This window comes from Nelusetta ayraudi, unplaced genomic scaffold, assembly GCF_046127955.1.
Source record: "Nelusetta ayraudi isolate G7.1 ecotype Tasmania unplaced genomic scaffold, CSIRO-AGI_Nayr_v1 ptg000071l, whole genome shotgun sequence".
NCBI lineage: Eukaryota > Metazoa > Chordata > Actinopteri > Tetraodontiformes > Monacanthidae > Nelusetta > Nelusetta ayraudi.
The window spans coordinates 4185462-4199440 of NW_027466121.1; the positions used below are offsets into that span (position 1 = coordinate 4185462).

Here is a 13979-nt window from a genome sequence, read left to right on the forward strand (position 1 = left end):
CATGGGCTATTTCATTGCTGCTGCTTGCTTTGTTTATTGGTTCCACGCAGTGACTTGCTGAAGTTGTTTATGTACCTTATCCAGCACTGTTTGACTAATGGGAGGTTCCTTACCTCAATGTATCATTGTCCAAAAATTATTATTATCCTTTGATTTTAAGATTATTCTCTTATTGCTTTTCAATTCCAAGCGTGCAGCAAAAATGCGCTGACGCCTCAAAAACATTTTAAAACATTCAAAACAGAAGAAGATATGGACACAGTAAAAAATGAGACCAGCTGAAAGAGGAAAAGAGGAAATATTGAAATTCCCTTGGTAAACCCTAAACCCGACCACTGTGAAAACCCACATTTCACAAGTTTCACATCCTTTTGCGTGGTTTGAGGGGCACCATCGGCAACTTGTCAGTGAGACAAGACAGGAAAAGAGGAAGGGAGGAGGCTGTTTTCAACACCAGTTCTCTCCAGGTCGCTCCACCACTTACTTGGTTCACTGACTCCAACCATGCTGCTGCTGGCGCTGCTTCTGGTTCTACCATCAGTGAGTAACACCTCTTCTTGACATCCTGCTTTTGTGCGTCCAGTTGTAAACCCCCCGTGCGGGACTTGTAGAAATGAGTTTTTGCGTTGTTGTGACTGCAGGCGGATGTCCACGCTGAGCGTGTGTCCGGACTGAAGGAGAACGACGCCTGCGTGTGTGCAGTCAACTCCACCGTGTGGTCCTTCCCGGTCGTGAGCTACGAGGCCGTCCTGAAGCAAGTCGAGTCCTGCAGCTCCACTCTGGATGCTCTGAAGGAACAGGTGACACTGCAGTTCAATCAAAATGCACAGCTCCATAGAATTAGAATGCCTTTATTTATCCAGCATTGGGGAAATTCACATCATTACAGCAACGTGTAGTGCAAGAGAGAATAAAAAAAAAAGAAGCTATTTATCGAGTAAGAAAGGAAGGGGAAAAAAATCAACTATTTACATCTATATGGACAATACAGTTTTCTTCTAATCATTTACGTTATATTGAAATATAAATAAGTGTTTTATTGCACCTCAATGAAATGCTAGTGATTGAGAACATTTGAGTGCTTTTATAGTTGTGATATATATATTTTTTTTTTTGCAGCTGAATCTGTCCAGTGGTCGTCTCCCTGAGATACAGGCTTTGGTTAAAAACTTGACTGCCCGCTTGGAGCCTTACCAGTATCTGCACAACATGGGCCTGTACACGGACTTGTCTCTGCAACAGCTGGCCCAGAAGATCGGCGAGCTGGAGGTGGACGTCAGCTCCATCCACAGCCAGCAGGGCAACAGGCAGACGGGCAAACTCGTTGAGGAGGTGCGAAGCAGCGTGACACACTTCACACATTCAGTCGCTCTCCTCTCTTACAGGACATATAAACTGAAAAACTGTGTGCGTGACGTGTGCGTGTTTGTTTATTAGGTTGGTAAATTGCAAGCTTATATTATGAGGCTGCACACGTCTGACATGAACAACATAAAGGGCGTCAGAGAGCAACTGCGCTACCTGAAGAACACCGTCGAGTCATGTAAAACAATCCCCAGTGACTTCAGAGGTGAGTAGAACTTTTTTCAGTTTTAGGCTAAATAAAATAAACGCAGGTCCTCACATGTTTTCTTTATGTCTGTGCAAAAAGTAAGAGAATGACCCTAGACAATTACAAAAACACACATTTCTCTCTGAACAGCCAGACAGTAACGGTGAGGATCTTCTCACTTGTCAAAATAACATTGTGTAAAACATATGTTTGTTAAAAGAGTGACTGAAATCTGTCAACAGTGTAGCTGAGAATTTTATAATAATTCCACATTTTGTAATAAATTGTTATGTACTGCTTCAGTTATTACAAAATATGGTGCTGCATCTTTTTTTTTTTTGAAGAAAATATATTTTTAGTGTACTGCATAGTACTTGTAATACTTGTATCGATAACACTTGTTTAATGCAGTTATTGTCTCCATGACCTTTCAAACACTTTCTCTGTCACAATATACTAATCATAATACAGTTATATTTGATTTATTGTTGACCAATTGAAACATTATACAAGTTCATGACTTGTATTCTGAATTACGATTCATGTAAGAATACTAAAAGTCAATATTATGGTTGTAGTTTATGCATGAAATTATGACATCATCTTCAATAAGATTAAAAATTGTTACAAAGAACAGAGTTATTCATAATCTGGTGGTGATTTATTACATTAGTACAGATTAGTATTAGTCGAATATTGTATTATAGTGTAATAAACACCTTCAGAAAGCAGTATGTTGGTTTCCCTGCCCCTAAGGAGGTAAGGGATTGAAAAAAAAAAAACACCCTAGAATTTAGTGATTTGTAATAGTTAGATGCTCAAGGTGGTCGGTTAAAGTTTGAATCAGGAAAACAGATATTTCTCCAGCACAATGTTCCTCCAGCAGCACAGTATCGCCTGCTCATCACACCTTCTTCCTCTGGCACCACAGGCCAGGACAGTCACTGTCTCAAAGGTCTGATCACCAACATCAGCGAGCCTGTCGTGACCAAAGTCAGCCCCAACGGCAAGAGCTACGCCTCGGGTTCGTGGGGCAAACAGGCCAAGCTGGACAGCGAGGAGGAGCCGGGCAGCTACTGGATTCTGCCCCTGATGAGCACTGACCAGTGGACCAACACCTTGCGAGTGTACCAAACCTACGACGACTTCATGGCCTCGACGGGACACAGGGACTACACGATCGCTCCGTCGCACACCCACGCCAACAGCGCCGAGGGTCCCAGCGGCGTCCTGTACGGCGACGCGCTGTACTACCACTGCTACCGATCCCCCGACGTCTGTCGCTACGATCTGAAGAGCGGCGCCGTCGAGAGGGTGCAACTTCCGGGTACCGGCGTCGGTCACAACAACAAGTTCCCCTACTGCTACTACGACTGCCGCACCAGCAGCGACATAGACCTGGAGGCTGACGAGCGAGGACTGTGGGTCATCTACGCCACCATGGGGAACCACGGCAACCTGGTGGTGAGCCGGCTGGAGTGGGACCAGCAGAACCAGACCCTCAATGTCACGCAGACGTGGGAGACGGGGCTGTTCAAGAAGGCCACCACCAACGCCTTCATGGTGTGTGGTGTTTTGTACGCCACCCGCTACGTGGAAATCGACCGCGAGGAAGTGTTCTACGCTTTCAACACGGCCACGGGCCAAGAATCCAACACGTTGGCGCTGCAGCTGGAGAAGGTGGCTAAAGGAGTGGCCAGTCTGAGCTACAACCCGACCGACAAGCGCGTCTACATGTACAACGACGGCTACCTGCTGGCCTACGAGGCCCTCTTTTTGAACCAAGCCTATCCCTGATGTTGTTCTGTACAGCCTGGGGATGTTTACAATTAATCGCATATCGATTAATTGTCCATTAAGAATTTAATCGATTAAATTAAATTAGTCGCAATTATTCGAACATTTTTTACACGGGTAGTTAATATTATAACAGTGTAGTGGCAGGAAAGAGCAATTCGCCCGTAGAGACTGTGATGGTCGGAAAACGTTTCTTTTAAAAATTAAAAAAAAAAAGTTGAAATGTTGAAATGAATTGATAATTTGCATTCCTAGCATACATTTTAATTTGATTAGTTAAATTAAATTTGATCACATTAAGTTATGAAGATTTTTTCTGTGTTGCTCGTCATTTGCAACATGTTAAAAATCGTTTTTTTACGTCAACAGCACTGAAGGGAAAACAATAATCTCATTATTTTGTATATACAAAAATCTTTTTTGTCCTAAAATATACTGAAAACTTGTTTAGCTGCACTTGTTTAAAATAAATAAATAAAATCGCAAGTACTGCTTGTTCTGGCTGAAAATATGTGGTAGCCTTACACAGTTTTGGGGGGAAAAAATACTCATGAAATAATCACACACGCACGCACGCACGTGCACACACACACACCTCAACCTCAATTTTAAGTTTAACATCATACAATTCCTGGGATCCTGAGGAGAAACAATGCAATAAAGGTTGCTACCACCAGAGTGAGCTGCAAGGCTGAAAAACATTTCTGCTCTTGTAGCTTGATCATTATCTATTTATAAATGAGAAATAAAGGAACGTCACAAAAAGAGTCACAAAACCATGGTATTTTAACATCCATCCAAGTGTACACAACTCACATATTTGCATTTTAGATATGGATCGATATGTGTAATGTAGAGTTGAGTATGTTCATTAATTGCTCAGAACAGCACAAGGTTAACGTAATAGAATAAACCAATATCGATCAAATCCAATCCATCAGATCAAATTTACAAATTTGTTAATTGATAAAGACATTTGAAATCTAACTGACCTTTATGTCTTAATGTGCTTTGTCTGAAAATAATCCAAAAACTGGGATTTGGTTAAACCTGTTTTTGTTTGTGGGTAGTGTGATTATTCACTGACCTTTGCACTGAGTTCTTACTGGGCGGCAAATGTCCTGTTTCAATTCAAATTTTAATTTTTGTTTTATTCTCAACGTGCATATAGCACATAATTAGTGTGAATTCAAGCTGTTAACATGTTCCTATGTAAACCTAGGGTATGCTTACATGGGAAGATTTATGAGCATTAGCTACAGACAGAGCAGATTGCAGGGTTACTAGTGTTGCAGACCGTTTGTACTGTACATGGTTTCGTCCTCTTTGGACTTGGTCTTGTCTTGGTCTCTGACATCACGTTGTTGAGAGGATTTAAAAAAAACCCAGGCACACTGGCGATGGTGTGACCTTTTAATTATTATCACACATCCCTCTTCAAATGCAACCAATAATATGCATCTAAACGTACTACATGTTTTCAATGTTCCTTTTCGCCCCATTGCAGCTCTGATTTTTCAGTCTTCACCTAAACGATACAATGAAATTATAAATATTAATACAGGTTTATGCCTGTTTTTTTTTTTTTTTACTTTCTGTTGTTAAAGTTACACCGTGATAGTTGTCCTGATTTTATGCTTTGTAGTTGAGTTTGTTCTGCTTTAGAATTCATTCTTCTTCTGCTATCAGAATTTGCGTGAACAAACTGTTGTCAAGCCTCTGAGCGCCATTGTTGACCATGTCGAGCATTTAGCTGTCGGCAACAACTTGCTGTGTCTGCGCCGAGCGGCGTTCTGGAGCAGTACTACTTTGTGTCAGCTGGGGGTGTTGTCACGGTACCAGTGTCATCTGCAGGACAGATGTTTTCGCTGCTGTGGCCTGGTTTCCAGTGCCTGGCTGGCTGGCTGGCTGGCTGGCTGGCTGGCTGCCCGGCTCGCAGACACGCCCAGAGCCCAGAGTCTCACATAATAACAGACTGGCTGCCCTGTGGATTGAAAGCTGCACTGCTGCAGACAGCTGGCAAGGGACGAAACGCAACAGTCTACATTTACCGTGTAATGTGGTCACACTGATTTCACGTTGCTCTACAGACGGAGATGAATAACAGCACATGCTTTTTTAGAACCTTTTCCTGCTCTCATGTCCTTCCTTTCATTTGTGTTACCTTCCTTTTCTAAGTCGACAGACTAAAAAAAAAAAATGTTCACTACCAGAAATACTTGGTTCAACAATCAATGCTTTCTTCTGAATACCAGCACTTCAAAGTTGTGCGCTGAACATTTCAAACTGTTACAGTAGATCTCATTATTTAGTGCCGGGAAGCCCATCCGTCTTTGTCTTCAGGCTGGTGTTAAAGTATGATGATGGCTTGACATCATCATACTGTTACCCACCGTAAATCTGTAATGGATGCATCAATGAGACAATGTGGACAGCCGTCATCACGTGCTGCCAGTATCGGTGCAAGCAACAAATAACATCACTCAATTTTCATGAGCGGTTCATCTCCTGTGAACAGACGCAAGAATAATAATTAGATTGAATCTACAACTGCCCCCGGTGAGGGACTCAGATACAATCTAACTCAATTGCTAAGTAGACACATTGCAATTTGAGGGGAGAAACATCTTTAAGTTGTTATTTCTGTTTTTATCAGTTAATAATATGGGTTTAAAGAGCGTATGTTAAATACCGTGAGGCATTCATCAAAGCTGAAAACAGTCTCCCTGACAAGGTGCAAGACACAAGACAAGTTTATGCCCGTGTGTCAATTAAAATGTGTCAGACTGTGACAGTGGTGAAGATATTTTAAGTGTGGCCGAAGGGAAACGTTGTTCTAATCAGCATGAATCATGACTCTTTAGATTTCCTATCTAACAATAATAATAATAATAATAATAATAATGATAATAATAATAATAATAATAATAATAATAATAATAATAATAATAATAATAATAATAATTTCTGCATCTACAGTCATCTATTGTATTGTTGTTCCAAGTGAAATTGTTAAGTCAATTTTGTCAAATCAAAAATTTGAATCCCAAAATTGTCAGAGTGATGTCATAGATATAAAAGTCAAAATGATCTCAGACATCAGAGGCATGTGACACATCAAAGGACAATCTAAATTCAAGCTCTGGGATGGAGAAGGAGTTCAGTCCATGCACACAACCTGACCCTGCAGAACATGGAGACAAGGAAGAATTCAACAGGAAGTGATGTCAATCCAAAGCCTTAGACGCTAGATGCTGTTTTACCTCATCGAAGAAGGAAAACATGAAGAAGAAAGAAAAACAGATGGACATTACTTACGTATGCTTTTTCCCCTTCCCGCATCAACGTTTGTTCCAAGAATGGATGTGTACGGAGACGTTCAAACTCATGGGGTTTTGTACTCCAGCCCCCTCCAAACCTCAGAGACAATTTTTCAAGTTCATTTTGCAGTATGATACGAAAAAATGACAACGGAATAAAAAGCAATTTCACTGAGGCCTTTGTATTTCTCATGCATAGGCCTGACAAAGAACATGAAGAAAGATAACAAAATGTTCTTGAAAATGGCAGGGAAAAATTCACCAGCTAGGATGTATTATTTTAACCGAGATGACAAGATATGCGAGGGATATTTGCTGGGAAAGCACCACAGGGTGATCAGGTTTCTTGGTAAGGGCAGCTACGGCTTTGTTTACAAATGCTGGAATGATGAAGGGAATCAAGTGGAGGCTGTCAAACTCATTAAGAAAGACCCTGAATTCATCCAAAAGGTGAAAGTGGAAATTGACAACCTAAAGCGGCTGCAGTGCCTTGATCCGGATACCAGCAATATTGTCAAGTGGTACGAGTTCTTCTTCCACAAGGAAACCATCTGCCTCACTTTTGAGCTCCTTGATGTTAGTCTGTGGGATTACATGAAGGAGAGACTTCACCTCGGCCTTCCTATTTCCGAAATGAGGTCCATTATTCATCAGATTGCCACGGCCCTCACTCACCTAAACAATATTGGCGTTGTTCATGCAGATCTCAAACCGAACAATGTAATGATTGTGAACCGTCACCAGCAGCCATTTAAAGTCAAACTGATTGACTTTGGTTTGTCCTATTCATCCTCAGGTCCACCTGGTTTAGTTGTACAGACACTCTTTTACAGGGCACCAGAAGTAATTCTGGGTATTTGTTTTAGCGAAGTTATAGACATGTGGTCTCTCGGTGTCCTCTCTGCAGAACTAGCTACAGGGCGCCACCTATATCCAGGTGATGCTGGCTACGATGTGCTGAACTTAATTGTGAAAACTCAGGGACAGCCGGCAGATTATCTCCTGGACCGAGGACAGGCCACAAATAACTTTTTTATCCAGACAACCAGAGGTCAGCCACGATGGTTTTTTTTGAGGCCAAGGCATTTTGAACTCCGGACAGGGTACCGCGCAAAGGACAGGAGAAACATGAAGCTCAGGTCTCTTGATGATCTGAGGAAATTCATGCTGATGGACACCAATAACCAGAGTGATCAGCTCCTCTTGGTAGACCTTATTAAAAAGATGATGGACCTGGATCCTGAGAGACGCATTAAACCTCAGGAAGTTCTGGAGCATCCATTCCTTGTCACCAACCCAACCCAGAGTTCTGGTGACAAGACCGTCGCACGAGATAACGCAGGCCAACTGGCTGCCAGTCATCACACTGCAGTTCCAGCGTCACAACGTGTTAAGGCCGGTGGAGTCGTCCAGCAAGACACCAACACGGAGCAAGATGGCTGTTTTAGTTGCCTGGCTGTGCAGTTAGCAGACACGTATTATAGATACATTGCTGACAACCGTCTGAACAATATATCAGTTTTGTTCACAGTTAGAGGCTCCGGTTCCCCAATTGTTACATTTCATAATTTGGATTAAATAAATTTATTTTTCAAACAAGTCCATCAGTGGCTCTACAGGTCTACACGTTTCTTCCCACTGAGGAGTTTTTCCTGCATCCAAATAGCTGATAGTGTATGATATAATAATTTGTCCTGCATGCTTATTTATTGCAATAACTTGCTATATAATTGACGTCACCTCTCATTTGTAATTAGTTGATTTTAAGACTACGTGTTTACTTTGTGTTTTTTATGAATGTACAGAAGTGCGAAAGAATAAATTTGACAAATGTTTGATATTCTAGCTAGCCAAATATGCTTTCATTTGTTTTTATTGTTTGAAGATACAAACTTTCTAACATTGACAAACAATGTAATACACAATTACAGATTTTGAAATGAGATGAAAAAATTGACACAAATTTATCTTTTCTTCGTGGCTGGGATGGGCAGCACGTTGGTACAGGGAACATTACTGTCGCCTTGTACATGGGCATGAGGTTGAATGGCAATGGAGGTCCGTGTACGTGCAAGAGTGGATGCTTGTTTCTCTCTCAGTGTTGGCACAGCAAAACAGTGGCCACTTGTCCAGAATGTACCACACCTTCACCCTAACATAACATGTCATTAAACTCATTTGGTTTTCAAGATAACTGGTACACATTCTGACACTCCCACCACCCTGAGTGCAGGATAACCAGTGATAGGGAATTATTGGCTCAAAAGATGTTTTTTGGACCCCTGCAGAAAGTGTTTTAGGAAGCGGCTCGTCTGATCAATTCCTTAAAAAAAGAAAAAGAAAATAAAGCTTGCCCTAAAGCGAGACACTGCTAAAGAAGAGAAATTACTTCATGTTGAGATACGCTTCATGAAGTGGAAGCCTCTCGAGGGATGCTTTGGCTAAAAACGTTCAGTAAATGATGTGGTAGAAGGATGGAAGTGTGTTCAGCAAAAATTCAAAAGGCTGCCGACAGCTCAATTGGATGCCAGGAATGACCCAAAAAGCTAATTGGGTAATCTGTTGGGGTCAGTTACTGGGCAGAGAGGAAAAACTGGCAGAATGTGTTGAACCTTTGTAAATATGATTTAAAAATAAACCCGGCCACACTACAATTTAAAAACAAGGGGTCATAAAGCCAGGGCTTATTACCAGTAACTGTAGTTTCACAGTTAACAGTTTTAAACTGTTAAAGCCACACTGCTGATGAGTTTTGCCACGTTACAGTGGTCCAAAAACACTAATCTCCTTTCCTTGGAAGGTTTTGACACAGAAGATGCCACCAATTCACATGTCAGCAAGATTCTGTCTCTTTAGGAGTCCTGCTAGTTATCTAGTCAACTTCGGACCTGTGAAGCAAATCTTTAACGCTCTCAAAATGATATTGCGTATGCTGTGTATGTTAGGATTAGCTGTGCATAGTGTATTGCCATTTGTGACATCAAGGAAGTTTGATCACGCAGTGAAACAGTAATGTCTTAGGTATGAAAGGGTTGAGTAACCTGATAACATTAAAGGCACCAGAGACATAAAAGACAAACTGATGAGAGCTGTCAAGTGGAAAGTCGTGGGTCTGACCACACTGCTTGTTAAATATGGAAAATGAGGAGTTTTCTGAACTGAAGGTGGAAGAAATACATGCTTATAAGCTTTGGTGCCAGATGCAGCTGAAATGGCAGAGAAAGAAATATAATGCAGCTGTTTGAAAGAACAGATTTTTTTTTTTTGTACTTTGGGCAAACAACATCTGATAAATAACAATTTTGGAAGAATGAAAACTGACGTTGGCAGGTACGCAACACTTTGGATGCCAGCCTTTACGAAACCTTACAAAGGACGACGAAGAAAAAAGAGAAGAAAATCAATGTTTATTTTGATGGACTTACTGTAAGTAAAAACATGGATCAGCAGCAAAGTGCAGATCAATCTCAAACACAGCGGAACATACCTTAAGAAGCAATTAAAAGAAAATCCCTGATCATTTATAATGGATGATAACGATGAAGACCATGACTTAATAAAATACGAGGGAGCTCTACTGGGTAAAAACCACAGGGTGGTGGAGTTCCTTGGTGAAGGTGGCTTCGGCCTTGTGTTTAACTGTTGGAATAGAGAATCACGCCAGATGGAGGCTCTCAAGCTCATTAGGTATGACCCTGAATCTATTCAGCAGGTAAAGGTGGAAGTCGCCAACTTGAAACGATTGCAGTGTTTGGATCCAGACACCTGCAACTTTGTCAGGTGGTATGAATTTTTCTTCCACATGGAAACCATCTGCCTTACATTTGAACTCCTGGACATTAGCTTGTGGGATTACATGAAGGAGACACCAAACCAGGGCCGTCCCATGACGGAAATCAGACCCATCACTCATCAAATGGCCACAGCACTTTCCCACCTAAAATCCATCGGTATTGTACATGCAGACGTCAAACCTGATAACATAATGATTGTGGACCGCCGCCAGGAGCCGTTAAAGGTCAAACTGAGCGACTTCGGTTTGGCATACCCATCTACAGGTTCACCTGGTGTTGTTGTACAGACTCTCTTTTACCGATCACCGGAAGTAATCCTGGCCTTTTGTTTTAGTGAAGTTATTGACATCTGGTCTTTGGGAGTGACCATTGCCGAACTAGCTACAGGGCGCACACTCTACCCTGGCGAAGCCTGCTATGATGTGCTGAACTTAATTGTGAAAACTCAGGGACAGCCAGCAGATTATCTTCTGGACCGTGGAAGGACCACTAAGGACTTCTTCGTGCAATCAAGCAGACAACCACGCTGGACATTTATGAAACCACATCAGTATGAAGAAAAGACAGGGTACTGCCCCAAGGACCGGAGAATAACGAAGCTGAGGTCCTTGGATGATCTCAAGAAGTTTATGGTGAGGGACAACTGTGATCAGAGGGATCAGCTTTTGTTGGTGGACCTCATTAAAGAGATGACAGATCTGGATCCTGAGAGACGTATCAAACCTGAGGAAGTTCTAAGCCATCTATTCCTTGAGGCTTACCAAACTCATAGCTCCCCCAACAAGTGTCAGAAGGACAATCCCACGTCAGGCAGTGCAGAGAACATTTACTCTGCATTTGATGCTACAATCAATTCTTCCGCTGCAGGATGGGAGGACAGCACCACCAGGATTCAAGCAGATCCCAAAGCACACAAACCTGGCTGGTTTAGGCGCCTGGCCAGATCAATAGCAGATACCTATCACATTGGGTAGGTCTCATGTGCTTGAGACATTCGGGATATTCTCATCAATCGAACAATTTTGTTTTGCTTGCGCTGTCAAAAATGAAGATGTAAAAGATGCCACTGGAAACTTTAAAATGCACAATTTAGACATGGTAAAATTACAGCTAAGGAATTCAGAGTACTTAGCCACACATTGATCAGTTTAAGCAATTAAAATGCTTTTTAATAGATGTGACTTGATGTTCTCCCTGTGTCTGTGTGGGCTCTATCCAAGTTACTAGTTACTCTAGTTTCCTTCTACAGTGCATAGACATACAGGTTAGGCTAATTGGCAACTGTTTGCCCTTATGTGGTCCTGTGGTGAACTGGAACCTTGTCTAGTGTGTGAACCATGGTTGTAACTGCAGGGCAAGCAGTGTTGGATGGATGGAGAGACTGAGGGAATGGTTATCTACTGTTGGTTCACAACTGAAGTTGTGCAGCAGACTGTGTCAAATTGAAATTCTTCATTCACTGAGCAGAATCTTGCCTTTTGTGAATGTTCTCTGAACTCTGAATGTGATAATCTTATCTTTATTTCAGATTCCCATCACAACGTCCCAAAAGTAGGATCACTAAGGTGAGGGTTTCCTGGACTCGAGGGCGAGGGTGGCTTTCAGCCGTAAACCAGAGAAGAACTTTTCAGTCTCTCTCGAGACGAGACTCGCTCGGCGCTGCGATCAACAAAACTAGAGGTGGTTTGAAATTCTGAACTTTAAAACAAACTCAACTATTTACTCAACAATTTGTTACATCAACGTCTACTTTATCTAGAATAATAAGACTTTGGGGTTGTTTGATTTTTTTTTTATTTTATTGAAATGTATTTTAAGAACCCATCTGTACATCTTCATTCCCCTACCACCCTGAAGATCACAGAATATTACTTGCACAGAATCCACAGTTGTGATGGCTAATCACAGAGAAAGAGGTCCTAAAGACGGGGACTTCCTGTCTCGTGAGCAGTGGGGTCACAAAGTCTCATCATCGTCACCGTCTTCAAATCTCTCTTGCAATTTCTTGCAGTATGTCGATCATTTTACATGTTTTTAGTGGACGTCTGTGGGAATTTCTGCTGTTTACACACGTCTCCAGACAGCCTGCACTCTCAGTGCCTTTGAAGACAATGTATGTATGTGTATGTATGTATGTATGTATGTATGTATGTATGTATGTATACATTATATATTTATACTTATATATCATTTATATAATCTATATATGTAAAGTCCAGGTATCCTTTGGTGTCCTTCAAATTCCATACATAGTGTCACACCCCACCCGCGCTTTCCTTTTTATTTTTTTTTATTTTTTTTTCAGTAAATATTGCTATCTTCCTTTCTTCACCAAAGGACTTTTTTCTCTTGTACGAAGTGCAAATCGCAGAAGCGGTTAAGCCACACAGAGGCAAAACTAGGTTGGTCCAGCAGATGTTCTGACCCCCCCGCCAATTATGGCAGGTTGGGTGTCTTGAGCAAATCTCAATGGGGTAAGTTGGAAGTTGGGTAGTGAAGGGAGTAATGTGAGCTGCTATGGGTGGGACAGCCTTGTTAATAGAAGGAGGCCATGTAATAACAGGGTAACTTGTAGTTCAAGGACAGAAATAGGTCTTGGAAAGAAAAAGTAGGAAAAAAAAAGAGAGAGAAAAGCTGTCCACAGTGTAACATGGGAGGCGTCCACCATCCCAAATGACAGAGTGGATGGAAAGACTGCTGGTTACAGTGTGCGTTTCACTGTATGTGCAGTTCTGATTTTTGTTTCATGTTTGCAATTTTCTTTTAAAGGAATTACTCCAAGGATATAGTGAATATTAGTTTACATGGATTTTACATGGAGTTTGGAAAACCAAACTTCAGTCTTAACCTTTCATGGCTCTGTATTGCGTTTTCCAAACTAGAGCTGAGCTGTGTCAGTGTGTTTCAGTGTAACAGTGCAACTCAGCCTTAGTGTTTTGCGGTGCAGTATTTTGTATATGCATGTATTTGAATGTATGGAATTTTGTCTGCTTAACTATCGACTGAGGCATGTTCTGCTTTTCAAACTAAGATGTCTTTAGGCTTTTGCTCGTTCTACTTAGCATTTAAATGTCACACTCTAAAACCCAGTTTTCACTTGGCAAAAATGCTGGTAATTTACAGCCACTTGAAATGTCCCTATCACATGAAAATGGTCACTGAGAAAAAAATGCAGTACGCTGTGTACAGCCGATACATAAGTGGGAAGTGATGATAATCAATTCCGCGGCATTCTGTGTTCCAATTTTGTTGTGTAACGCAAGTTATTCAAAATAAGTCACAAAAAATCGCCCCCCCCCCCCCCCCAAAAAAAGCGCAAACATTAGCCGAAGGTGAACACGCTGCATACTGGGGTTTCCAGCTCGGACAGGATGTGAACACAGCTGCTCCACTGAAAATTCCAGAATTTTTCAGATGGCAATTTACAGACATTGTAAAGACAACACGGCTAAAGTAGAACAAGTGGATTTTGCAGCTCAGTAAGATGATGCTGAGAGTTAACGATCAATGTCCACC

General features: G+C 41.6%; 3 protein-coding genes across 3 annotated transcripts; all 3 read left to right on the forward strand.

Moving 5' to 3' along the window:
* The first annotated feature begins 415 nt into the window (after positions 1 to 415).
* Positions 416 to 3838, forward strand: LOC142899235 (olfactomedin-like). Its single transcript, XM_076042731.1, has 5 exons — positions 416 to 540; positions 642 to 800; positions 1120 to 1332; positions 1438 to 1570; positions 2484 to 3838. The coding sequence occupies exons 1-5, from the start codon at positions 505 to 507 to the stop codon at positions 3347 to 3349; spliced, it is 1407 nt and encodes a 468-aa protein (XP_075898846.1). The 5' UTR covers positions 416 to 504; the 3' UTR covers positions 3350 to 3838.
* A 2691-nt stretch (positions 3839 to 6529) lies between these two features.
* On the forward strand, positions 6530 to 8518 carry LOC142899212 (homeodomain-interacting protein kinase 2-like). Its single transcript, XM_076042697.1, has one exon. It carries the CDS (start codon positions 6883 to 6885, stop codon positions 8245 to 8247), a length of 1365 nt encoding a protein of 454 aa, XP_075898812.1. The 5' UTR covers positions 6530 to 6882; the 3' UTR covers positions 8248 to 8518.
* Positions 8519 to 9940: 1422 nt separating this feature from the next.
* LOC142899203 (homeodomain-interacting protein kinase 2-like) lies at positions 9941 to 12528 on the forward strand. The gene is made up of 2 exons (XM_076042685.1): positions 9941 to 11433; positions 11992 to 12528. Exons 1-2 carry the CDS (start codon positions 10196 to 10198, stop codon positions 12158 to 12160), a joined length of 1407 nt encoding a protein of 468 aa, XP_075898800.1. The 5' UTR covers positions 9941 to 10195; the 3' UTR covers positions 12161 to 12528.
* Positions 12529 to 13979: the final 1451 nt, after the last annotated feature.